The sequence below is a fragment of the Cinclus cinclus genome, chromosome 9 (assembly GCF_963662255.1).
Source record: "Cinclus cinclus chromosome 9, bCinCin1.1, whole genome shotgun sequence".
In the NCBI taxonomy this organism is placed as follows: Eukaryota; Metazoa; Chordata; class Aves; order Passeriformes; family Cinclidae; genus Cinclus; species Cinclus cinclus.
In genome coordinates this window covers 4,482,447-4,509,394 of record NC_085054.1, presented here as the reverse complement: position 1 = coordinate 4,509,394, position 26,948 = coordinate 4,482,447, and the positions used below count along the sequence as shown (strand labels likewise).

The window sequence follows — 26,948 nt, the reverse complement described above, 5'->3', positions numbered from 1 at the left end:
TTTGCAAACTGCATTCTTGCTTGAACATGCAGAAGTTATTTTGAGGTAGCTACTATCACAACTAAGCAGTGGGACCCCTGCACATAGCAGTTATTGATAAAAGATCTTAGAAATTGTGGGAAGAGGGATGTGTAGAACTCGTGCCTGAAGTCAGTTTAAAAAATTTGGTTCTTAACTAGAGGGATGAAGCAAGGAAGAGTTTAGGTAAGGGACAAAACTTCACTGGGAATCATTAGTAATTGCAGCCAAGGTAACATGGCAGATGTTTCCATGAGCTAAGAGATTGTTACCTACTCAATGTTTCACTGTTCTTTCCTTTCTCGACTTCACAAATGTAATTTTCTTTCTATTTCTATAGCAAGCTGTCATAATCACAGTCATATTTTTATATTTTACTGAACATTTCTTTTTGTGGTTATGAAGTTCCAGTTGAACAAAAAGTTCTCGGTTTCTTCATTGATGGCTTTTCCTCTTCATTCTTTTCTGACTGCTGTTTATAAAGAGTAGTACTTGAAAATGTTCAGTTTGGCCTGCACCATTCAAAAAAAAGCAAGACTTTGCTTTCAGGGAAAATGGAATTTCTCACATAATTATATGATTCCAATAGGTGGTACTTTTAGATGACCACATCCTGTAACAAAAGAGATGATACAACTGGGAAAACTTGAAACACTGGGTAACATCTGGTTGGACTGTGCTGTGCTGTGGGTGTGATTTACTGACATTCATGCTCTAGCCTGTGATGCAGCAGCTTGTGTGGAAAGCTGGAACAAGCAGTGGGGTGCTTTATTCTTCCCAGACAGATCAGTGCCTGGGATGTAGCTTTTCTATAGGAAATGAATATTAAAGTTTGGGCCAACATTGCCACTGACATGAAAAATACAGGATTGCTGGTTTTGTATAAATTAAAATATATGCACTGAGCAAATAGTCCATGGGTTTTTTTTTTCCAAACTAGAAACTCAGTAGCCAGACCCCAAAGACTCTTACAGTTCAGTATCACAGGCAGTAAACAAATCCTGCACTACATTAAATGGGTTATTGTTAACTTACTACACCTTAGTCTTGTTTGTACAATTTCTCCTTGGGAATTTGTAGCTTCCTTGAACTAGTGATGAAAGGGGCCAGGAGAAGTACAGCTTACTTTTGTGCAAACTAGAAAGTGTGAGGGGATTGAAATGTACTAACTTCCACAGTACTTAGTTCTGGGCACTTGCAACATCATCAGCTGTAAGAAATATTTCAATGTCCTTCCTCCCTGTGAAAATTCTCATTCGAAGCTGGGTCTCTGATGGCCCTCAGCTGAACTCCAGGCATGTCTTTCCATGTGCTGGTGTGTGGGGACAGCTGAGGTGTTTGAAGTTCTGTAGATGCTTTGATAAGATTTCTTTTCATCTTGCATGCTTTCAGAGCTGGCCTTTGTACCTGCTAGACAGAGCTGCTAGTTCTTGCTATTGTCATCTTTCTACTTTGTTTGAAGCCAAACAAATAGGTGATTAAAAATAGGCCTTCTCTTCTCCTGTGCTACAAAGGATCTTAGGTGGTACTATGGTCTAAATTATTTGCATCATACAGATAAAAAATGTAGACACAATCAGCTGGATAAAACTTGTAAAAACACTAGGTGGTGGGGAAAGAAGTACCAAAAATAATTCACATTTGAAACTGTCACAAAATGCGGTATGTTAGCAGTACTTAACCGAGATCAGAAAGCAAAACAGTTCATTTCTCTGTAAGTTATCAATTCCTTCTGGTAAGTGACACTTTGGAAACATTTGACAGCTTCATAACTGGCTGACAATGTTTTATATGCAGGAAAGATGGCTAGAACAGCAGTAATCAGCAGAATAAGGCGGTTTCGTAGTTGATCTTTGGTGAGGTGTTAGATCGTGTGGGTAGCATTTATAAAAGCTTTCTCACTTTTAATTCTGTAGCAAAGATGACTGTCTGCTTCACAAATTAATAATATTTTCCATTCTCTCATAATGCCAAATGAATTAATTATATCATATTGTATTATATGACTATTTTTCTGGTCTTTTTATAGTACTCTCTCACTAAGATGAAATACCTCTTAAGCTCTTTTCCCTCTTCATCTCTCTGCAATAACATAGTATCATTATTATAATTTTACCAATAGGTTCCAAACTCATGTTATTCCTCCTCTCTTATGCACGCCACAGGGACATATCTGCTGTAAAAATTCCTCACACTAATGCCATCATTTAAACTGCAATTTTGAGAAAAACTTGCATTGTTTTTTTATCATGCTTTTACTTCATATTTGATGACTAAAAAAGACCAGGCTTCCACACGCTCTCATTAAATACAGCAATTGCTTTACTGTCAGTGGTCACAAGGAAGGTATGGCTCTTTCATGGGAGTTGACAGAGGAGCTTCAGCGGTGCTTCAGATGCCTCAGTCAGAAATACACCTTAAGCAGTTGCTTTATGGCTCCTGGAAGGAGGGTATTCCCTATGCTAAGTGTGTGCATGTGTTTTCTTAGGTTGTTTTCCAGTGCTGGATGCTCCAGAGCACCTGATGGCTCGTGTCTCATCCAACACGGCCCAGAAGTAGAAGGGGATGCAGGCTGTGTCTTACCCAGGGGGTGGGTGACTTGCTGGAGTGGGAACAACCTGCACAGCACTGGTGGGAGTCGGGCAGCAAAAGGAAAAGGCTGCAGGAAGTGAGAGGGAGTCAGCCTGCCTGCACACAGTGTGAATGACACCTCCAAATGTGGCACCTCAAAAGGTTGACTTAGATTCAGCAACATGGATGCTTTTGGCTCTTACTTTTCAACATGCGGAACATGAAACACTCAGTATGCTCTAGAGACATAAAGTACTTCAATTTAATAACTTCTTCTACTCACAGTAAATAGGTCAATATTTATTGTGGCAAATTTTTGTGTATGGAAAGACTGTGGAAAAAAAGGAAATTTGTTGGTATTTTTATATGAAGTACTTTGACTTCTTTGAAATAGTGTTTAACTTTATATTTAACTATATCAAATTTATAATCAAATAACTCTTTTTGCCAAACATTAAATTATTTTTTCTTAACTTCTTAGTTTGTCAAAATTCCAGCTTTTCAGTTTAGATAGTGAATTTAAAATGAAATTTAAATCTAGTTTTTGCAGAAGAATAGAAATTATTGATGTGAGTGTTAAACTTGTAAGGAAAAAAGATATTGAAGTTTTAATATAAAAAAAATCCAGATTAGGCCATATGTAACAAAAACTCTCATGTTGATCTTTCCACCTTGCAATGAAACCAGAAGTGTTCTGTGTTTTTTTGTGACATTTAAGTGGCTAATGAAGTACATTTACTTTTCAATAACTAATCAGCCATTCTTCTTCTGATTATGCTATGGGCAGTTACCACTGTACGATTCCAAGTTCAAGTAATTTTAACAACAAATAGAACTTTAGAAGCTACAGTTAGACCTTTCTGGGTCTTTCTAACTTCCTTTTAACTTAATCCTTTCTTTACTTGATTTAATTGCTAGTATATGGATTAAAAGCATTGCCATGTGCAGCCAACTATCAGATTCACATTAAAAGTTTGTTCATGTGGCTTTAAGCCCATGAATAAGTCACAAAATCTTACTTGTCATGTAATGGTAACAATATGGTGTAGCAGAAAGCTGTCCCTGCACCAGAACTGGAAGAACAAAAGCTGGAAATAGCCTGTTGCTTGTGAAGCAGGTAGTGTGGGAAAGTAGACTTAGGATTTAAATCTATTAAACATATACAATAAAATATAGTAATCTAAAAATATGCTTATGAAATATGCATAACTCTCTATTGAGTATGCCTGAAGGCTTCCCTTGCTACCTAAACCCACAGTCTATTAAAAAATCTCTTGACAAAACTTGTCACTTATTCAGCAATACATTGCCTTGACACTGTTCTCAAGTAAAACCTAAAAATCATCAGAAAATCAGTGTTGCTAGTTTCTGTCTAGAAAATATTTCCATATTTTGCTAAAGTGCTACTTTCAGCGTTTCCAGCACGAAACTGATGCACATCGATGATATGTGATCACTAGAGATCCCTTGTCCCTTTTGTAATAAAATGTTTAAAAAGAATACCCCAGCAAAATTTCAAATCAAGAGACTTTGCAAGCTCTGCAGAGTTTTCTTTAGCTCCTGCCCTAATTTCTTCTTAGGTATGTATGAGTACAAGGCTGACACTTTCCAGTGAGGGGTGAGTTGATGCAATTAGTCACCTTCACTTAACTAGAATTGTCCAGAAAGCTCACAGAGGGAATGCTCTGAACCTATTGAAAAAAACTCTGTACACATGCACACATGTGTGAATGCAGCAATTAAAGCACGCATTAAAGCCAAAACTTTCCTTGGGTCAAAGTAAGACCTTGTGCTCAGCACCAGAGACAGGAAGGAGAAGATCCACTTGCCCAAAGGCAGTGGTACTGCTGGGAAGTGAGACACACGGGTTGCTGCTGCCTGATCCTACACCAAAGGCAGGAGCATGCCTGGAGCACTGACTATCCTGTCTCTCTGCCCTTCCAGTGGAAACCTTTGAAGGCTGGCAGGCCTTCTTGATTTCTACTGATGATAAATTTCAATGACTTAGGCGCTGTCACCTACCAAGGATTAGTATTTTGAATCTGTTTCTGGCTGGAGTTTTAGGTGTGCTGGTAATACTGTGTTTAGATTTCCTTTTCCCTTCCCAAGTCACACACATACTTCAGTCAGGTATCTTATTTGTAAGCAGTTAATCATGAAGTATCAGAGCTCGTCTTTTCAAAACTGGCAAACTGCACAGCAGGCTGTGCCCTTGGCTCCCAGCCCTGCTGCAGTCACAGTTAACTCACTGGGAATGCCAAAAGACTCTCACTTCTACTTTTGCCTAACAGAAGAGCACAGCAGCAGTAACTCTTCATTTCATATGTGGTAGCATTATTACTTGCAATAATCAGTAAGAGTACAATATAAATGAATATGAATAAAACAGGACCTGTTCTATAGTGTCTGTAGGCATCATTCAAGACCAGACAGAGAAGGCAGGGAAAAAAAAGGTGGGAGTGATGCTAAAAGCCACAGTAGCAGCTGTCCACTTCCCAGCAGTGCCCAAGAGCAGATGGCAGGGAAGAATATACAATCAGTGATAGCATGCTATGAAACCTTCCTAAAATACTGTTCCAGCCCTCCTTCACCAGCAGCTCAGGAACTTCAAAGGGTGGTGACTTTGTCTTCAACAGCCTCAAGGGATTTCTCTTCAATGAATTTGCTCTGTCACTTTTTGAAGCCCTGTGAACTTTTGAGTTCACATAAACAAGGATAATCAGCTGTTCTGTATTACAGAAGGAATGGAAGAACTCAGAGCAACACAAACAGCCTTGAAAAACAATGGGAAAACCTAGAGAGAGCAAAGGGGATCTCTGGGGTAGTTTTAAAAGTCTGGAAACTATGAAATATTTCTTTTCATAGTGGAAAGCCAGTTATGTTTCCATATCAACTAGAGCAATTTGTACCTGTCTGATATAAAGCAAGTAATAAAATAACCACTTTCTTCTCTGTAACCACTAGTACTAATCATCTACTTATGAAAACATAACCAAAAGGAAAGATGCAAATGGCCAAATAAATTTTTCCCTTTCAACTATTTTTCTTCTTCAAGCAAAAGAAGCACCAAAACAGTCTGTCGTTCAAGAACTACAGAGCCTTCAGTGATGTCACTAGAAAACACAGTGTAACCACAGAATCACAGCAACCCAATGAGAAGTAGAGTGGTGTGACTGGTTTGTATTTTTTTTTTAACAGCTTTTTGTTACCTAGCAGGGAAGGGAAAAACTTATGACTTGTGGAGGTACATGCCTAAACCAACATAATAGGAATTAATGATCTTGTAACTACAGAATCCTGTATTTGTTGATTGCATGTGTAGCAAGATACCCAGCATAAGTAATACATTTGTACCTTCACCATCATGCTGTGATCACCAACAAAACAGTGCTTATAGATTTCTGGCTCACAACAAGATTCATTCCTGGCCTGGCAGCAAAGCAAGGCAGCTTCCAGCCAGAAGGGGATTCCTGAAGAATTCTGAAATTAGGTTTGTGAACAGCACTACCATTAGCCCCAGATGCTAATGTAACAGTGTTTAGCAGCAGTATCAACACAGTGAGAACAGAGAAACACCAACTTCCACCTTTTCTGACAGTCATCTAAATTCATAAGAGTATAAATGTAAAGGCTGTACCAGACGAGAATCAAAAATATCAGAAGCCAAGCATCTTACCTCACAGATAAGTACCCATCAGTGGGTGCCCAGTGAGGAATGTAACATGAGGAAAAACATATGGTAATGCTATCCTGAAAGACTCTCATAACCTACAAAAATTTTCAGGTTGAGGAATTGTCTGATTCTGACAAGGAGACAGAATATCCAGGATTCTATGGTGTCAACAGAAACAGTATGGACACCTCTATTTCCCCAGCTTCACTGTGCTGCAGCAGGCTCCAGCAGGCTGCTTGACTTCTGCTCTGGGTATGGGTGTGCTTTGCTGTGGTTCAGTCAGGATCACATGAGACCCAAATGAAGAAAACAATGAAAGCCTCCCTAAGCAAACATTCACATTTTATGACCAGCAAACACGGAGGGGAGATCAAAGAGAGCTAGTGTGAAAAGTGTGTTTTTTCAGTCAGTCATGGGCAAACAGGGAACTGCACATTCCTATACAATGTGTACACATCTGCCTAGACCAACTTAATAGTAGCTGGGAACAGCTTAGACTGAGCAGAGCTTGCTGAGGTTTTATTCTGAGCACAAGGGTGTATTAGCTACTGGGAAGCTTATCTGAATGTAACTAGATACTGACATGAGCCTGGCAGCAGCAGAGCTCATTCTTTTGGCTCCAGTGCTGTGTCTCCTGGGAGCAGAGAGGTGCAGGGCAGCTGGGAACTTCAGTGAGGAAATCTAGAGTCTTTACATGACAAAGGCCAAATCACCAGAATATCCTATGGTGATGTGCAAGGTGATCACTGTGGTTAATGTTTTAGAGTAGTCATTTCAATAATATTTTCTATAGAATATGGATATCTGATTTCTATTTTCTGCTCCTTGTCACTCTAGTTATTCCTGCAAATTCCTTTTCGTGTGGTGATAGTATCTAAGCTAGCTGAAAGAAGGGTGCCTAGACCCCTCTGTTACAGTGATATCCTGAAGCACACCAAAGGTTTTAAAGCTGTGCTTCACTGGTTAAAAGTACTCTGGAACAAACAGCAAACACGTCAGAAAGGTTTATAGCCGAATCCCATCCTCTCTCCCGCAGGAGAGAATTTGCTCCCGGATTTAAAATTGGTTAACTCAGTTACTCTGAGTGGCAGCAAACTCTGTCGAGTTGTGTCTGGCCTCGAGGGAGTTGCTCCTTCACTCTCGGCCGGCCTCGGCTATGACGCTTTCAAACCCTCCTGAGACCTAATAAACCTGTTCTGTCCCTCTGCGTGCAGACACTGGCGACCCTGACATTGCACTGCCCTCTGCTGTGCGGATTCAGAATTTCCCCCTGGTTAAAAAAAAAAAAAAGAAACAAAACACCAAACCTTTTTACACGCAAAGCCACGTGCACGTGCAGAGGCTGCTGTGGGATTCTAGGAAACCACCGAGAGCAGTCCTACCTTCGTGAGGGCCGAAGCGGGGCCCTGCAGGGTGACCCTAAAGGGCTGCACTGCAAGGCAGGAGCTGGGCTGTGCCGAGACCGGGCTGAGGGCGAGCCCCGTGCGGCACCGGCTGCACGGCACGGTCCCATCCCCATGGCCTGGATCCATCCCCATGGCCTGGCTTCATCCCCATGGCCTGGATCCATCCCCATGGCCTGGATCCATCCCCATGGCCTGGATCCATCCCCATGGCCTGGCTTCATCCCCATGGCCTGGCCCCATCCCTCCCTGCCTGGCCCCATCCCTCCCTGCCTGGCCCCATCCCTCCCTGCCTGGTTCCATCCCTCCCTGCCTGGTTCCATCCCTCCCTGCCTGGCCCCATCCCTCCCTGCCTGGCCCCATCCCTCCCTGCCTGGCCCCATCCCTCCCTGCCTGGTTCCATCCCTCCCTGCCTGGTTCCATCCCTCCCTGCCTGGTTCCATCCCTCCCTGCCTGGCCCCATCCCCACGGCGGGGCCGGCCCCCGCTCCCGCTCTCCGCCTCACCCGGCCGGTCCGCAGCGCCCCCGCGCGGCCGCAGAGCCGCAGAGCTGCCCGAGGCCCGGGGACAGATGGACTGGGGGATAGAGGGGGATTGGAGGGACAGCGGGACACGGGGACAGACGGACAGGGGGACGGGGGGACAAGGGGCAGAGGATACGGGGACACGGAGACCCGGGGCTCGCCGCGGTCCGCGGGCTCCGCTGCAGATCCGGGCTGAGCGGTCACTCGGGCTTTCGGCTACGGGTCAGCAATGCTGCTCCCCCCGAGTCAGCGCCCAGGCGAACTCAGCCTGAAAGGCAGCTCTTGGAAGCCTCTCCTCCCCCAGCCCCTCGTGGCAGGAACCCGGGGCTGACACAGCACTGCAGGGTACCCAGCTTTGGTTGTCTTTGCTCTGGCACCCATCAGAGCAGTGTGGCTGGACGGAGTGAGGAATCTCACCTTTGCAGGTGGGAGTACTGCCTTCGGTAGCCTTGGCCTGCATGTACAAATAATTTTGCTCTTTGTGAGATTCTAAATGACAGACATAAAGTAGAGGAGACTTAGTTACTTATTTGTGATTTCATTTTTTACTCCCCAAATCTACCAAGCTCTGAGCTGTCTATACCTAGCTCCAGTTAACCACTAACAACAGTAGTGAAGTCTGGCTTGGAGACACTTGAAAGACAGGGTTACCAAAAGCAGTTTAAGTCAGCTGGTGAAAGCTTGTGTATGTCCCTAGCCACTTCAGTTTTTCTGGAAGTCCAAGACAGGGGTGTGCTGCTTCATCTGTCCTTGCAATTTTCACCATAACTTTTCATTTATCTGTTGTCTGCAAGAACGCATCACAACTTTGGTGACTGTTTGTGTTGCAGAAAGTTTATCTTTGCTACACTGTCAAAGCAGTGGTAGCAAGAGTTTAACTTTAAAAAGTAATCACAGCAATGCTGAGATCAAAACCACACCACAAACCCCAAGCATCACCACAGAATGTGGCTCTTTCTATCCTAACTCTTCAAAGGCAGCTGACCAGATAACCACATAATAGGGGTCTCAACCCTACCGTGAGCTTTGAAAGACTTGGGGTGTGAAAATTTTACAAAATGTGTATAATTTGTCACTGTCACACCCAGAATAACCTCCATGGTCACCCAGCACATCGACATATATCTGTCATGCACTGCTCCCCCTAGTGCCAGGCAGTAACAGTCTTGGTCTCCAGGTTTGCACTGCACTTGGGTTTTTATATATTTGCCATCTGCTCTGAAAGATCTCTTTTCCAAACCTAGATATAAGGGGCCCTCAGCAGCATGTTGGCCACAGGGAACTGAAGCACTAGCTTCAGAAAACACACTCCTCCTTCTGGAACACTGCCCATGAACACAGGCCATCTACAACCCTTGTATTAACCTAAATACCTCCTGCACACTCTGGCATATGCCAGTGAAAAGCACCTGCTGCTCCCAGTCCTCTTCCTAGTACACCTCGAATGGCAGGAGCGTGGTCATTACCTTTGTTGTTGTTGAAGACAGTAACCCTGCCCCAGCACCCCTGTGGGTCGGCAGTCCACACCACACATGAGCTTCACTGGGCCCTTTCTATCTGCGCCCCACATCCTGAAGAAGCCCTCAGTACCTCTTTTAGGTAACTGTGTTGCAGGAGGGACAGGGCTGGATACACAGAGGCATAGAGTTCCTAAGATCAGGTGGAGACAGTCTTTTCCTGGGTGGCTCTCAGTTGCTGTGAGTCAGCCAGAACAAAGCATTAGTCCCAGGATCTGAAGAGGCATTTAGAATCATAGAACAGTTTGGCTTGGAAGGGACCTTTAAACACCATCTAGTCCAGTCACCCAGCCACAAGCTGTGACATCTTCAACTAGGTCAGGCTTTTTCCAAGGAGGGGACATTTACTGCCTCTCTGGGCAACCTGTTTAGACTTGACTGAATTTGTCACTTAACACCTGTTGACTGAATTTATAGGTCAATGACCTTGCAAGCCTTAGAACTGGGCTAAATTCCTTAACATACTTTTCTTCTTCTTCTTCTTCTTCTTTTAGGAAACTCAATGACAAATATTCTCAAGCATCATCCAAAGGAAAAAAAAAAGTGATTTATGGGGTAACTGAGCTTGTATCCAGGAAGCAAAGCCACACAGTCCCACCCCAAAGGGGACTGTCTCATTAGATCTGCTCTGCAGGAAGGTTTGCCCAGCTGCTGAGCTGGCTGAGCTGAGCCCCAGTTGCCTCTGCTGGCACGATCATGGAAAGAATATTACAGCATGCCACAGGCCTGGGGGAGTGACCAGACCAATGTATCAGCAAAGGAAGCATCAGAACAAATGAGGGAGCACATGAGCTGCATTTCGGCTGAAATCACTACATCCTGAATGACTGCAGATTATTTACACACCTAATGGGGAGTGGTACAGATGGGAAGTGGGATTTAAACCCATCACAGAACTTTAAAAATAGCACAGTGAAAGTCATTGTTCCCCTTCTCAATTAGGAGGACAGGAAATGAAAACGCATGAGTATAGAGGCTTTCTGCTCCAGCCCTGAGGGAATGACCCAGAGTCATGAGAATATAGGCCAGATATTGAAGCAATGAATGAGAAGCAGCAGGAGACAGTGGGATATAATTTGTGTGAATAGTCTGTAGCAGCCTCTGCAGAAAGAATTGCAAAACATTCTATGGAGAGAATATTGCTGTGGGCAACTGCTCATCCATGAGCAGAAGTGGAAAAATGCTGGTGAAACGTAATAAAAGTCCTCACTGCACCTTGGTTTCACAGTGGACCATGCAGTATCATTTCACTAACATGGACATTGTTTTGAGTGATAACAGTAATTATATGATTAAACAGAACAAAGAAAAATATACATCATACACACATGTGAATTCTTTGCTGTGTCCTTGGGGGAACTTCAGAAATGTTGTTTTCCAAGTTACTTGGGACTTAGAAGAGAGAAGCACTGAAGACTATGCAGTAGAGAACACTTACCAAGGGGTAAGCAAGCCCATTTCTCTTTGGAGCTCAGTGTATCACTAAATGCATTTTTAAAGGCACAAATATTCACATAAGGATTTTTCAGTTTGCAAACAGTCAGAACCAAGATGATGGAAGAAAAGGAGATTATCATTGTAAATTAGCATTGGGATTAGGACATGAAGAAAGAACAGGGCATGGGGTGAAGGAAAAGCTACATTCCAGACAGGAGTTACTGCACATGGTGAAGGGAAGCTACTGCTTGAGGAGCAGGGTTCTCAGGGACTAGGGGACAGTCAGGTTGGAGGAGGAAAGAAATCAGCTCTGAGAGGTGTATGTGGATGGGAGAGTGAAAATCAAGACACAGAGAAGAGAAAAGAATGAGGACGGAAAAAGGAAACACGTGTTTGTGAGCAAAAATATTTACAGTTGTAGAAAGCCTGTGGAAACAGACTACTCGTTCCAGGTGTTTAACCGTAACCCACTGTGGTATTTAGAACAAACACTTCTACACTGCAGCAACAATGTCTTTGTGAAGTAGGGGAGCAAGGCAAAGATGGAAAGACTGAAAGGCAGAGGAGGAGTCTGTTTGTGTGGGACTAGAAGGGGAGCATCCCTCACGCTGACCGCAGAGCTTGATTTTATCTCTTCACTTGTAAATATTCTCTCTGGGTGCCCCTGGCTTTGCCGGCTCATCATCAAGTACACTTTGAATCGCTGTTTAGATCAAACTTCAGAGTGCTGCCAAAGGTACCACAGTGTCTTCTCTGGGCTCAGCCCTTTGGAAATAAAGTGGTCAGTGTGTTCTAGCCATCCCAAGTGCCAAGAAGCAGAAAAGGAGAAGGTGTAATTGTAGACTTGAAGCTGTAATTACAGTAAAGAGAGAGGACTTGACATATACAAACTGGACAGTGAGTCTTTCTTCAATTACTTCAGTGAGATGTATATCAGCCAAGCTATGCTGGTAGCTATTCTTCCCCCAAAAGTGAAATAGATGTGTATAAATCATCTCTACCTTGGTGTAACTTGGTCATAAGGAGGGAGGGAAGGAGTAAGTTGCTCCAAAATAACTATGTTGGTTAAAAACCAAAAATCCTCTCTAACAAAATTACTCTCCTAACAAAATGTCTAAATTTTTAAGCCTTTAAGCTTATTTGGGGGCAGTAAAGGTCATATCACAGGAGAGAGTTCTTTCTGTTCTTTCAGAAGTTCCCATTAGTTTTTATGGGGGATGGAAAAGATGATCCTACCTGGAACATCAGTAGATCCCAATATAGTTTATAACTTCAAGGGCAAATCTCAGGAGTAAGATGCATGTTTTATAGGTGTATCATTGTTTGAACCTCCATATACTTTTGGGCTTTAGAATTAAACACATGGTGCAGAAACATCCTCTACTTACAGTTACTTAATTTTGACCCCAGAGACTAGAGATTAAAATTTATATCAACACCTGATTTGACTCAAGCTTAGTTCTGAATGTAATTTTTAAAAATGCATAGATTTGCAGGGCTTTGGAAAGATTTGAAGAAAGTAAAACTCTGCTAATGTCCATATGAACAGATCTTTAGCAGTAATAGTGAAAGATAGTAAATCACTTTTTGAAGAAGAGTAAACCAACATGTGAGGATTTACTTACACAGTATAAAGTAGGAGTGAATCTGTAACACAGTCCTGTTATTTTCCAGTTATTTGACGATTACAAGGACTCAACCTCAGCAGTGTCTGTCAGGCACCACTAGCAGTCCTTTGTGTTTTCTCTTTGTGCAATCAGAAATGCAAACTTTATCTAATATATTAAACATTATTTAGAAGCTGGTTTTCTTGCGTATTTTCTGCATTAAAATTAGTATTAAACACTTAAATAAGCAGCCAGGATTAAATAATTGTAGAACATGTTACAAAGGGTCCTAAAACATTCCCACGATAAAGATGGATTACAGGCCAGGATAGAGTGTTCTGCACAAAGGCAAGGAAGAAGGAAGGAGAGAACCTTTTGACCTTAGGCCCTAGGGCACTAGTGGAATCTCCTCACACAGAACCACATGAAGTTTCTCATGAAACTTCAGGCAAAACAAGCCTGATCTCCAGGATGGAAGTCACGCTGGAGTGAACTTTTTAGAAGTCACAGGGCCAAAGGGGTCTTTCTGCAATCATGTTTTTCCTATGGATTTCAGACCAGGACACACGAGAGACTCCTACCCCACTAATTAATGGTTTCCACATACAGCAAGACCATTAGCTGTATAAAATCAGTTGCAACTGGTAGGGAGAAGCAGACTGCCAGTTACAAATATCCATGTACTGTTAGTTAATACTAGTTGCTGACCATGGGCAATCTGCAGAAGTCTACTGTGATGATTGCAGCCTCTATTGTGATAGAGTTTACCAGAAACAGTCTCTGCAAAGTCATCAAAAGTAATGTCAAAAAGTCTTTCATCCTCCTGTCTGTGACAACAAACCATTAGGTAGGAAAACAAATTAAGCATTAAACCAGGTATGTGAAACAGCTAATGCTGACATAGCTATAATGCAGTCAGTCAATTTAAAAGTCATTTTTATTATCTTACAATTTTCCCCAGAGCCCACAAACCACTTCCTTTTCTACCCATGTGTTCTTCCCCATCTTCACAGGAGACAGAAGGCTGATGTCTCTGTGTCAGGCAGGCATGAAGGCAGTTGCTGTAACTTTCTGTGTCTTCTGCTTTCAGTTTGAAGCACTGTATGGTGAGTAACATTTTGGATTATTCTCCTTGCAGTAGGTGTCTCCATAGAATATAAATTAGCCGATGATGGGAGGCAGTAAATGAGGCATGATAGCAAGGAGTTGGAGGAATAAAGGTAATGGAGGGTAACGGCTGCAAAAAGACTGCTCTCAACTTTAATATCACTAGAGGTGGTGGGAAGAGAATTCCTGCCAGCACAGGACATTTGCTCTGAAACTAAGAAGTACAAGTTTTCATTGTTCATGCTCTTTAGCTCATCTGCAGAGTTTTACCCTTTAGCTGTTTAGACTGTAGTGCTCCAGCCAGCTTCCCTTGATGGATATAAAATCTCACAGCAGCATGATGGTGAATAACAAAAAGAAACCAAATTATCAGTATTAAACCTGCTTTCTTTTGGGCAGGGAACTTTCATACAATGAAAAATGTATATGGCATAGAAGAGTAGATGAGATAATTCTGGTGCAGGCTTGAAACACAGACTTAAAAGGAAGCATGAAATTCCTATGCTGTGTTTGAGAAGGTGCACAGTGATAGCACCTGTCTCAGTCCAGCCTTAAATATGGATGTAGCATTTCAGAAGATTCAGTGTTTTATCCCACCCGTGTAAAGTAAAATATCACAACTTTGTCTGTAACCTCTCTGAAACCCACATATGAGTGGGTCAGCATGGAAATACAGATAATAGATTAAAAAGATCTTTTCTTTCCACACATATTCTGTCCAAGAATTTGATACGGTGCATCTTACAAGTGAGAGCTGAGATTTAGTGTGCACAGTTAGTTACTAAACATCATCTAAATATGCTCCTTTGATGGTCATGCCATGGGCTATTAAATATTTGTTCATATTTATTTTGTTTCCAAAATAAATGAAAAAGGGATAGAATTTAAGTACTCGTGAGGTTTCAGGAAGAACTTTAGCTTTCCTATAAATAAAAACTAGGTTTCAGCTCTTTAGGTAATGCAGATATATTTTTGAAGGCTAACTAATATATGGATAGTATGCTGAGTTTTCAGATAGAATGAAAAGATGGGGGAAATCACAAAAAAAGAGTAATTGTAATCTGTATCTCTAAAGGGAGTTCTCCTTGGAAATCTTTTCCTAAATTTACTAGACAAAAACACTTTCAGTTTTGTCACTTCTCACCTAGTCAATTTAGCATGAATACCTGACCAGCATGCTTTTACACATGACTGAAGATATCTAGAAAGCCCTTCCTCATGGGAAGAAATAAACTGTACTTTTAATGGTGCAAATAATTGTCATGTCTGATACAAGCATTTCTCCCTTCTTTCTTCCTTCCTTCAAATATGGAGGGAAGGATTTGGGCAGGGGACTGGGGAAGGCAGATGACAAGAGACTGTGTGTAAAAAGAAACGGTGTCTCTCATGTCTTTTGTCCTACTGTGTTCTCAGCATAACTTGTAACCTCTGGATGTAAATAGGCCACAGGAGGTGACACGTATGTGTGCATATGTGTGTTATGATTTGATAACCCAGTTATGATAAAGAAATTGTTTATAAGAGCAGGGAGCCTCTGTGTTGCCTGCAGAGAAACACAGGCAATGGGATTCTGGAGTACAGAGCTGTAGGTAGGATTCCACAGCACTTGAGGCCCCTGCTATGAAACATTGCCACATGAGCTTCTGCACACCAACATTTGGAAAGCATTATCACTCTTCACCCACAGATCTCCTCCTGTCAATACAGGAGGAAACCATGGTAATTTCTTAGAAGGGCTCCTGAAGTATTATCAACACTGGTTGTTCTTTCTGTGGTATATTTTATATGAATTTCAGTATTTTTCAACATAAGTTATACCATAGAAGTAATTCCGATTAAAGATGGCTTCCTAGAATAAATCTGGCCATTATTGCTTTGCCCTCAAGCACTCCTTCCTCACTTAATCCTGGATTCTTGAAAGATAGAAACGTGTTAGTTTTAGGCATATGACTAGTGACACTAAATTGACAGTGTCATCTTTCAGAGTGCCTTGAAAGTTCAAAACCTTAACTACTTAAAAACTATGGGTATTTTCATTATGCATTTAATAGTAACAAAACAAGCGTGTTTGTTTTAAAGGTGGGGTCTGCGATTTCCTTGCTCATCTTCAGAGGCAAACAGACACAAGTGAAATTATGCTTGTTCTTTTTATCAGTGAGTTAGTTTTCTGAGAGCTGGGGCAGATCATACAAACAGCGAGAAAATCACGTAACGTTATTCTATTCTACTGGCCTAAACCCCAAGCTTGAAAAGTGATTGAAAGTGGTTTTTAAACTCCTGTTAGGACCAAAATGCATAGTGGATTGGTGGTGTTTTCAAATAGTGACGGATCTGCCAAAGAATAACTAGAAAGCTCAAAATTGCAATCCCATTAAAATGAAAACAACACGCTTTCCATTTGCCTCAGTATCCAAGCACACTACAACAGAAATTCCAAGACTTCTGCCAAAAGGTTTTCCTGCTGCACTAAAGACAAAATTGAGATGGAAATGTACATGACTGTTAATGCACATACACAAGTGTGCACACACGCAAGCTCTCCTTCAGAGTTTAACATAACAAGACGTAACTTTCATACACATGTTAATCTCTTATATTTCTATCTAAACCACAATATTTGTCTTGGCACTCTGCTTCACATCAGGTGAGCCAGGAACAAGTCCTTGCAACTCCACTTTGTGACATTGCTAGGAAACAAACTAAAGATTTATTTACTTTTTTTCTTTATATGCAATTGAATAATCCTTTTTATGAAAAATAACCAAAAGGAATCTTTCTGCAGCCCAATTAAGCATTTTTACTGCTGAACCAGTGAAATTCTTTTGTTCAATTTCAACAATACCATAATGTATACTTTTATTCACATATTTTTGAGGTAGAATTAGGGAGAATTAGTGAGTGAACCTCTCAATATTACTAGATGTTTAAAGCCCAGGTTCCTATCTCACATCCTACTGAATGTACATTCATTCTGACTGGAGCTTGGCAAGAAACATCCCAGATGTGTCTGGCCATTAACAACAGAGTGCTGCAGGTCCCTATGATTACCTAGGAATAAATGGGTACAAATGGGCACAGAAGATCAGCAGTCAGACACTGGCAGGGGGAATGAGCAACTTTTTAGTATTCAGCAAGTGCATTTAAATTAGGAGCTGATGCAGAATAGCTAGTGAATTGGAAATTTATATCAGCTCTGACCCATTGTGGTCATCCATGTAGACAATTTTGTGTTTTAATCTCAGGCACTGTTAATCTAATTCTAAAATGTGCCAACTTTATCCTATGCTAAGCACACTCTTCTCTACGGGCACTTGTTTCAGAGGAATACTAATTGCATCACATTTATCAAAATGCTCATTCAGAGAAATGTATTACTGAGTGTTCCTTGAAAACAGGCATTTTATGCTTCTGGGTTGGAGAGGATACAAAACAATCTTTCAGCTTGTCACAAGGTCACATGAACTAAATGCTTAATGACCTCTCTCTGCCCTTTTTCATTAAAAACAAGGATTAAAACCATGATCCCTGACAAACATTTTAACCCACATGGTATGAAAGGGCAATTTCATTAGCTAACAGCCAAACTGAACTGTTCTCAGAGACAAACAGAGAAAACAAATCTGATGTTGTTACTTCAGTGCTCAGAGCAAGGTTGTCCCAGACCCTTCTGGGACGCTGAAGGAATAAGGCACCACTTTACTCTGTAGCTGCCCTGACAGAGTCAGCATCTGCCTTTCCTCTCAGGTGACCAGACCAGTGACAAATGTAGAGGTTTCAACTCCAGGTAGATGCTCCTCAAAAGTATCAGATAAGTTTATGCATTCATCATGCTGCCTAGCTTCTGCTGTATATTTGATTTGTTCTTCCCTTCCCTAAATGATTTGTTGGGTGTTTGGCCTAATTTTAAAGGTACGTGTTAACAAACTACAGGATGTCAAACTACAGAGCATTTTAAATGACCTTTATCTCAAATAATGTTCTCATAGCAACTGTCTTCTTTCATCATGAAACATATAAGTAATCAAGAATGATTTCTTTATTTGACCTTTGCTTTCATCTTTTCATACTATATAAAATTTCAAGGGCTTGCACTTTCTGTCTGTGCCTTCAGTGGTTCTAGAGCTCTATTTCACTGTGATTTGGCAAGCTCTGTATTTTCCCTGCCTTATCTTTATACCAGTGGTACAAGATGTTAAATATCTTGTCTGTTATCGTACACTTAAGTAATAGTCCTGAGAGAAGTACAGGCACTTGTACTCTTAGGACTGTCTCTGAATTAGACAGAGTGTACTGACAGTGCACAGTAAACCAGGAAGAATTTGATAACTAGGAAAATGGTAAATCAATCAAGAAGGGCTAACAGTTTCTACTGCTCTCTGAGCATTGCAAAGCATCTTCCAGAAGTCCATTAGCTTCTGTTTCACACTAAAGGTATCTTAAACGAGTATCATTCATTTTAATGCCCTTGCCAATGGCAGTAACTGAGGAGCAAGAATTCTTCTTGAAAAGAATTCAAAACAGGAAAAAAGCATGAACACTAAAAGACTGAGAGAACTGAGATCCCATAAAGGTAGCCAAAAGAAAATGATCCCATGTCTCTGTGTATTTACAGGCCAAATGTCAAAAGTAACAGGTGCCTTGGAAAAAAAATATTATTTCTACTATACAATCAGTGCAATACCTGGCACAGCTGGGAGGTCTGCTCTGTGTGGATCTATCTAGACTACCATGCAGCTGTAACAAAAATAGGATAGTGCATCAAAGTCTTTAAGTATTTGCCCTGCATTTCCTTAGCATCATAAAATCCTGATGTCAATATATTTCATTCTGAAGCATGTGAAGAATTTACTCAGGCTACCAGAAAACAGGATCAGCAGATAGAAGTTTTTTCTGTTTATCTGTCTACCTATCTGACCATTTAATTTTAGGGCACTGCAAAATGAAAAATTCCAAATGAAACACTATCAGACTGTGCTATGTTGCTGGTACTATCATACAAACTGTTCTGAAATGTTGCCATAGTATATGGTGATGGAGGGAGCAGTTTAAAAAACAAAACCAGAACAATAATTAAAAATACGTTTTGTTCTGTAACAAAGATCACCTCTTGGAAAGGAACAAAACTGTATGCATTGCTTGAATGTTTTCTTGATATATGCATTGGAATATCATCGAGATAATTATAAGATGTTTTGGTGCTGTGTCAAGCAGTGGGAGAAGAAGAACAAACATTGATGGAAATGAGTACTTAGCTCTGGGAAAAATATAATGCTGGCTTTTTGCAAAATCAGGACTCATGAGAAATCAAAAATATGCTTTTTTTATTTCAGGCAGATTTCTTCAGTATCTTGGTGAAAGAATTTTACTTTCATGTCAGTTCTATTTTGGAAGTACACATATTATTTTTACAAAGGTGTTTTATGAATTTGTGAATGTTATATGTATGATCAATATATATTCTTGCCTTGGGCATTTTCTTTCTACTTTGATTTTTATATTTCATTCCTTTATCATATCGTATGACTTTAGAGTGTAGCATAGAAAAGATCAGAGAGGATAATGATATAAATTATAAAATAGCTTCAGCATCTTAACATTACATGGTTAACCTGCATTGCTCTTCTTGCAGTTTTAAACGGAAAACAATTTTGTATTTTTCAGGAGTTGACAGCTGCTCATCACGCCCATGCAAAAATATAGGTAAGATGCATTTGCCTAATTTGGTTTATGGTTTTAAATGCCTTTCTACCCCTGAAAATACAGGATTAAAGGAAAAAACTTTCATTTTTTACTGCACATTTTAGCATATTTTTGTCTGAGGGAGTTTTCTCTGCTATTGGTTGCCGACTTTACAAAGTGAAATTGTGAGGCAGCAGGATGTCTTTGGCCAGTTCACTTTCTTTGCTTCTCCAAGAAGTTTGTAAAATGAGAGTCACACAACACCTGAGAGCTTTTCATAGAGATTTTGGGAGGGTCAAATGGGATTTCTGGATTGCATGTGGGTGCACGCACACAGTAACCTTTGTCCTCTATGTTTTCCATTATCTGAGCAATCACAACAACCCAGGAAGCCCTGCAAACTGGGGGAAGAGTGTCTGGAAAGCTGCCTGGTAAAGATCCTGAGGGTGCTGCTCAGCAGCTGGCTGAACAGAAGACATTGTGTGCCCAGGTGGCCAAGGATGCCAGTGGCATCCTGGCCCGTATCAATTATTGTGTGACCAGGAAGATCAGGGCAATGACTGTCATGCCGTACTCGGCACTGGTGAGGCCACACCTCAAATCCTGTGTTCAGTTTTGGGCCCCTCACTACAGGAAAGACATTGGGGTGTCGGAGAGGGTCCAGAGGAGGCAACAGAGTTGATGAAAGGAGAGGTTGAGGGAGCTGGGGGTGTTTAGCCTGAAAAAAAAGGAAGCTCAGGGGAGAGCTTGCCATTTTCTACACCTACCTGAAAGGAGGCTGCAGCAAGGTAGGGTTCGGTCTCTTGTCCTAAGTAACAAGTGACAAGGCAAGAGGAAGTGGCCTCAAGTTGCACAAGGAGAGATTTAGATAGAGTATTAGGAAAAAATTCTTCACCGAAAGAGCAATCAAGCATTGGAACAGACTGCCCAGAGAAGTGGTAGAGTCATTACCCCTGGAGGAATTTAAAAGACATGACAGTGTGGCACTTAGGGACTGTTTTAGTGGTGGACTTGGCTGGGCTAATCCTTGGACTTGATGATCTTAAGGGTCTTTTCTAATCTAAATGATTTTATAATTCCATGTTCAGTAGGGTACAGACTACGAACCATAAACCAGAGATAGTTACTATCAGTATCATCTTTGTCCCACTTGTTTTATCTATGAATAGGACAATGTGACACTGAGGCAGGTATTATATGTCTATACAGTGTTTGGTCCAGGGGGGCCTTTAAACAATATCTGGTAACTGACGTTGTAAGTAATATTATCAAGGTCACTGATCTAATGCTAACAGTGATCTCTCCAGCCTTAGAGCCGATAACAGGCCAGGTCTCATTTATTTTATCAGTAATGTCTGGCACAACCAGAATAATGCACTGGTATCTCATCGTGAGGACTGCTTTTCACAGCCAGACTGTTCTGAGTACCTACATGACTTAAATTACAATCACATGGTTCATTTGTTTTGTTTAAATGAGTTTCTTAGCATTTCAAGAATTCTTTTCACTGCTGTGTGTGTGACTATACTTACTGATTTCATATCTTCAGATCAGGTCCATGTCTCTGATGCCCAGGTGATGGTGGAATTTAAAAACGGAAACTTCAGTTTCACATTTCCCAACCCCAAAAATGTGAGTGATTTCAGCATGACCCTTTACAAAGGGCATGAAAAGAAGGAAGTCTGTGCGCTCCATTTGGGCAAAGAGAAAGTTATCTCCAACAGTAATGTCAGCTACTGTCAGACACAGAATTCAAGTAACAGCACCACTTTCATTCTTAAAAATCTGGAAAGAAACCATATTGATGTTTATACCTACTACCTGGAGATATTCTTACCTCCTCCTTACATAGATTGCTGTCTGAAAGAAACTTATTTGTACGTCCAAGGTAAGTTTAGTTCTCTTCTCCCCTCACTTTGGTTTAGTGATAAGTAGACAGTGGGTATAGCTATGCTGCAGTGAAAAATGTGACTAGAGCCCACACAGCTAATTACCAGGTAGCTTAATACTACTTAGCAGGGGGCTGGTAACAGTGGAGCTGTGTTGGCACACTGCTCAACATGTCCTCTCCATGATTATTCATCTTCTTGGGCAGGTTGTGCAGGCCAGGCTGAGCTTTGTGTAGTGGTGGTGGCACCCAAGTTAGCTTGACTACGGCTTCTTGAGTACTGCAGTCTCTCCTTTGCCTGCAATAGCAATTTCTCTTGTCCATTTTTAAAGTTGCCGGGTATAAATGTTAAGATTATGTCTAGCTAGTGGGAAAAAAAATCCATTCTGAGAGCCATCTTCAAAAGCCTAGGATTAAAGAAAATTGATCTTCAAATATCCATACTAGTAGTGTATATGGAACTCTTGGATGCCACTGAGGTGTGAAGAAGATACTGTTCACCTCTGTGAAGCAGACCTTCAGCTTTAGGGCCTTCTTAGAGCAGAAGAGATCCACAGCTGTTGAGAATTTTTGGCTGTTTACTGAGAAGGGCTTGGACTAACTCCAGAAGACTAACTGCCCAGGTTTTAATTTTGATCCTGGCTTTCATTCAGTGGCTCTTTAGTATACTAAACTGAAAGAGTTAATAGTGGTTTTGCTCACACCAGTTCTTGTTTCTGCATACAGTTCAGTTGTAGCATGGTGCTGCCTATTGTCCTTCCCTTTCTTTCTCCTCTCTCCCAACACCAGGAATAAACAGAGATAGAAGGTGAAATGCTATAGCAATTACGTGGTTGAGTCAAGTTGTCTCCCAATCCTCTCTGTATTTAAAAAGCTACTCAGAAACAAGCTGTGACACTTGTTTTTGTCTCCAGTGCCCATTTCCACTTGTATGGATAGCCAGATGTTCAGAGTTTTTCTAAATGTTTCACATCCTGTCATATTTTCTCCCATATCCAGGCAAGGGCAATCTTGAGTACCTTGGCTTGCCTCCCTATCTAAACACAACTGCCAAGTCCTACCCTTCTCTTGAACAGACTGCCCTTTAAATTACCCGTGGTACTTATTGCATATAAGCTTAAACCTTGTTCAGATATGAAACACCATGTTGGAGGTTGGGATTTTTCTGTTTTTTTATTTTGCTTTTCTTTCTCATCATACTCTCAAGCCTGGATCGATTTCTTTTCAGTCTACACCTTCAGCACTGTGTACCAAGTTTCCCCTCTCTTTCTGAAAAAATGCCATCTTCTGCTTCCTACTGAATACACTTCACCAAGGTGGCAATTCACCTCAGCAAAATCCTTCTTCAGAGCTCACTTTTGCTAATTTATTAATATGAAGAGCGAAAAGAATTAAAGTTATACGTAGAAGGCAAAAATGAAAATTATCAGTAATGGCTTTTTTTTCCCTCCCTATCTTCAGATAAGGAGGACTGCTTTTCACTTGGACTCGTGTCATGGATAATTATCGGCCTGATCATTTTTGCCATTTCCTGTGTCTGCTGTGTTGTGGCCTGTTGCTTAAGGAACAAGGTAAGCAAATATATGAGGTTATTCAGAACCCTTCTACCAAAGGTAATGGATAGGCAACTTGATTTAATGAGGTTTAGAGAGTGGAACAGGCACATACTCATTCACTGTGTGCTGTGTTTTTTGACAAAAAGATTGAGTTGTTAATTGACCACTGGAATTCAAGTCACCGATGATAGTAGCTCAGATTTAGTTTTTCTGACACAGAACTGTTTATTGATTTAAAGGCCTGGAACCAAAGGAAAGAGGAGAAATGCTGCACAGGTCAGCAAAATTACTTTGGTAAGCAGTTCACCCGATTGTTTTCTTTAAGATGGGGAAACAATCATCAGTGGAGCAATTCCAACACTGTTCTCCTTCAAAACCACTTAGATTTGACTCAGGAAAGAAGAAAGACCACGGACATTAGCTATTCTTTTAGGCAATATGTGTTTTTAATTTTCAGTTTGTTTTATTCCAAGTTTCCTATGTGAGTTTGACATGTCCATTCTGACCTTAATGTTCCCACTGAAAACAGAATAACTGCCCTACTTAATGAACAAAGGCAGGAGTGTCAAAGGTAAGTGACCACAAATTAAATTCATGGCATTTTCTCTCTTTTGGCAGAATCAGAAGTGTGAATCCAGCTCCCATGAGTACAACAGTGAATACATGCCCATGGCAGCAGTGAACGCAGCTAAAAAAACAAGAATCTGAGGTTGTGTTAAGCCCAGTTGTACCTCTGCTTGTGTCTGTTGAGGCTTTCTCTGGGAGGGGAAGAACTGCTTGCCGTGTCTGCCACTGATTCTGGGTGGGTGGGTGATTAGGTGGGATTGTTACAACACCTTGTTAATGGAGTTCATGCTGCCTTGTCAAAGGAAGACAAGACTAAAAGCAAAATCTCTGGGAACCTTTTGAATCATAGTGGTGGGCTGGTTCCTAGAAAAGCCACTGCTTCACATCTGTGCAAAGTAATGATCTAACACATGAGGAAGACATGCACAACTGTTCTGTTCAGATTCCTGAGATGATGCATGGTACCCAAAACCTCTGTGGGGAAGTGATTTACTAAATTTATGAGTGTTACTGGCTAAGGGGAAATATTCTGTAGATAACGAGGAACTTCCTAATTACTTAAGCCCTACAGAAGCTACTACACAAGCAATTTTGGATACAGAACAGAAGCAGAATTTGGACTTATTCAGATATAAGGGTGCTGCACAAAACTAATTCTCCATTTCTATTCTAGGGATAAGTTGCTTGTGGCATGGAAATTTTGGGAGCAGAGTTTTCCAGCTACATGAACTTGGACAATGGGAAATCAGCATTTCCCCACCTTTCCCAGCCTCCCTGAGCTCTCATGCAGGCCCTGTGCTCAGCCATGTGACACCCACTGTAGTACTGTTCTGAGCTGTGTTTTGCTCTACCCTTGTTTGTGAACTGATCCACCGACTCGGACATGAAATGATAACAAAGTGTAAAAGATGTCAGCCTTTAAATGAAGAAAATGTAAGATTCCTGTAGTGCTGCTACAGAGAGAACTTTTATTTTCTAGTCTCCTTTATGACTGGGCACAAAAAAAAAAAAAGACTACCTCCAAAGCCAATCCTTTTGGTACAGCCATACTGCCATGTATTGCACATACCTTTTTTTTAGGGTTAGTTTAGCAGGGGAACAAAACCTGAGAGAGTACAGCAGAGAATTCCCTGTGACACACTGCCCCAGTTATGTGCATCTGCATTTTTTGTATTTGTGCTATCAGTACATCTTTGCCATTCACACCTTGGGGCTCCTCTTAATTAACTAAATCCTGAATGCTTTTTACTAACAAAGGAATATATTAAAAGATGGATATATTAGAACCATAGCTGTTCCTTAAGTCCATTCAAACCTACAAGATCTGTCCCTAACCTAGGAGGCACGATCTCTCCTATTCATGTCTTGCAGCACAAACACCACACAATCCCTATGACCAGTATATTCATGGACTCTGCATTGCAATTATCTTCCTCTTGTGGTTTGACATGAAACCTTTGCAGCTTCCTCAGAGGGTTCAGGGGTTACTTGACCTGCCTCAAATTGCTCAGTGACTTCAGTGTGAATGAAATGATCAATCCTTCATGTTCCATGTGAAATCCATGAAAACTTTGACCATGAATGACCGGCTGTGAATTCAGCCTGCATATCTGGCCAGACACCTTAGGGCTGCTGGAACCAGAGCAGTACATTGTTTCTTTACCTCTCTGTAATACATTAGAAAACCCAAATATTGGTCAGAGGATACTATTGAGAGAGATACACGGCCTGCTTGTCTGGCAAACAGAAGTCTGGTTTCAAATTTGGTAGGGCAGATGGGGATGAGGAGGAAATAAGATGGTACATCAAGAACAGTGCTTTCCTCAACAAACAGCTGGATACACAGAAGTACTGCGGACAGAAGGTGCAAACTGCTCACCATACCGTTAAGGAAATGAAAATGAGTAAAGCATCAAATGAGGTGGGAACTGCCAATTGCACAGCCCTGCTCAGCTAACCAGCTCCTAGGCAGAGGTGGAGAGGGGAGCCCTGCTGTGTTGGGTCACATCACATTTTCTCCCACCATTCTTTGACAAATTACTTGACCTCCCCAGCAAACTAAGCTTGCTTTCATAAATACACTGTTTTCATGATTTACAAAAAATATTGATGAAATTACTGTGTTTGAAAATTACTGGTAGAAATAGCTAACATCCACTACCTACAAGAAGAACTGGGTGCAAGATCCTATGTAAGAGTGGAGAGTCCCATCCCCTGGAACCTTTCACCAGACTGAGAAGGAAGTTCAAGAAATAAAAGAGTTTCTGAAAGAAGGAAAAACTTGAGGTTTGCCTTCAGATGCTGCTGGATAAATGACAAATGTGGAACTCTGTACAAAACAGTTCAAAATACATACATGATGCACTGGTGAGATAAATGATTTATATTCATTATAACAAAGCTTGTGGAAGTCTCACATTCCATTATTCCTTTCTTTTTTGGAAAAATATACTTTTATTCTTAATAAAACATTTTTAAATTATGCCATGTGTGTCCATAAGAACGTTCATGCATGCATGCGTGTCTTGTGAAAGAATTAATCCCAGTGAAGTCCACAGCACAATGGGGAGAGTGCAGGGCAATTCAGTGGGTAACAGGAAAAGGGCTTTGGAAAAAAAAAAAATTAAAAAACCAATAACCAGAAATTTGGACCTGTTTCTAGGCAGCAAGGCAATGACACTGTTTGCATGTGTTTATTTCCTATTATTTTCATGAGAAAGTGTTTTTTTTTTTTAATAATGTCCCATATAATTCTTCCTTTTCTTTAATCCCTTATGCAGTATGCTTATAGTGTCCCAGATTATTTTGAGACATTTTTCAATTTCTTTCTGCCAATTTCCAATACCTTTAAATCAAAAGGTGCTGAAAGAAGACAAAGGATGACAGAATGAGAAAACAAAAAGAAAAAACCATGTAAAAATAACATGAACCAAGTCTATAGACTGTGTGACAAGAAAGGATTAAAAGAAAAGAAAATAAAAACTAACAGTTGGTAAGACTAAACAGAAAGCCTGATATTCTAACAGGTCTTCACTTCAAAAAGTAAAACCTCTCTTTGGAAACTCCCCATTTGGGGAAAAGACAGTTTCTGGAGGAAGGCTAGATGATAAATATATCATAATTTGAACACCTGCATATCTTGAGATGGTTTGAAATATAAACCTTGTTATGTATTTTGCAAGTTTATCTTCCCAAGCTGAATTATGAACCCAAGTATGAATGCTCTTGGAGTTTAATTATTAGCTTTAAGACTGAAATTTCATATCTAATATATAGGATAGGGAATGAAATGACACTAAGAGGACCATTTTCCCTTAGTACAGGTATTTTATTGACTTCAAAGTTCAAATAGTTCTAAATTCTATCATATTTCTTACAGGTTTTAAGAAGTTTATTTAAGGC

The 26,948-nt window shown here is 40.9% G+C and overlaps 1 protein-coding gene across 1 annotated transcript; it reads left to right on the top strand.

Annotated features, from left to right (window-relative positions):
* Positions 1-13,776: 13,776 nt before the first annotated feature.
* LOC134047390 (inducible T-cell costimulator-like) lies at positions 13,777-24,415 on the top strand. The gene is made up of 6 exons (XM_062498494.1): positions 13,777-13,855; positions 19,518-19,556; positions 21,085-21,423; positions 22,885-22,994; positions 23,598-23,688; positions 24,220-24,415. Exons 1-5 carry the CDS (start codon positions 13,777-13,779, stop codon positions 23,685-23,687), a joined length of 657 nt encoding a protein of 218 aa, XP_062354478.1. The 3' UTR covers position 23,688; positions 24,220-24,415.
* The last annotated feature ends 2,533 nt before the right edge of the window (positions 24,416-26,948 follow it).

Bases quoted from the DNA above. Each gene is read 5' to 3' on its own strand.
- LOC134047390 (XM_062498494.1), top strand. From the start codon at position 13,777: ATGTCTCTGTGTCAGGCAGGCATGAAGGCAGTTGCTGTAACTTTCTGT. The intron at 13,856-19,517 runs GTGAGTAACATT...TGTATTTTTCAG, and splicing joins TCAGTTTGAAGCACTGTATG to GAGTTGACAGCTGCTCATCA. The intron at 19,557-21,084 runs GTAAGATGCATT...TCATATCTTCAG, and splicing joins ACGCCCATGCAAAAATATAG to ATCAGGTCCATGTCTCTGAT.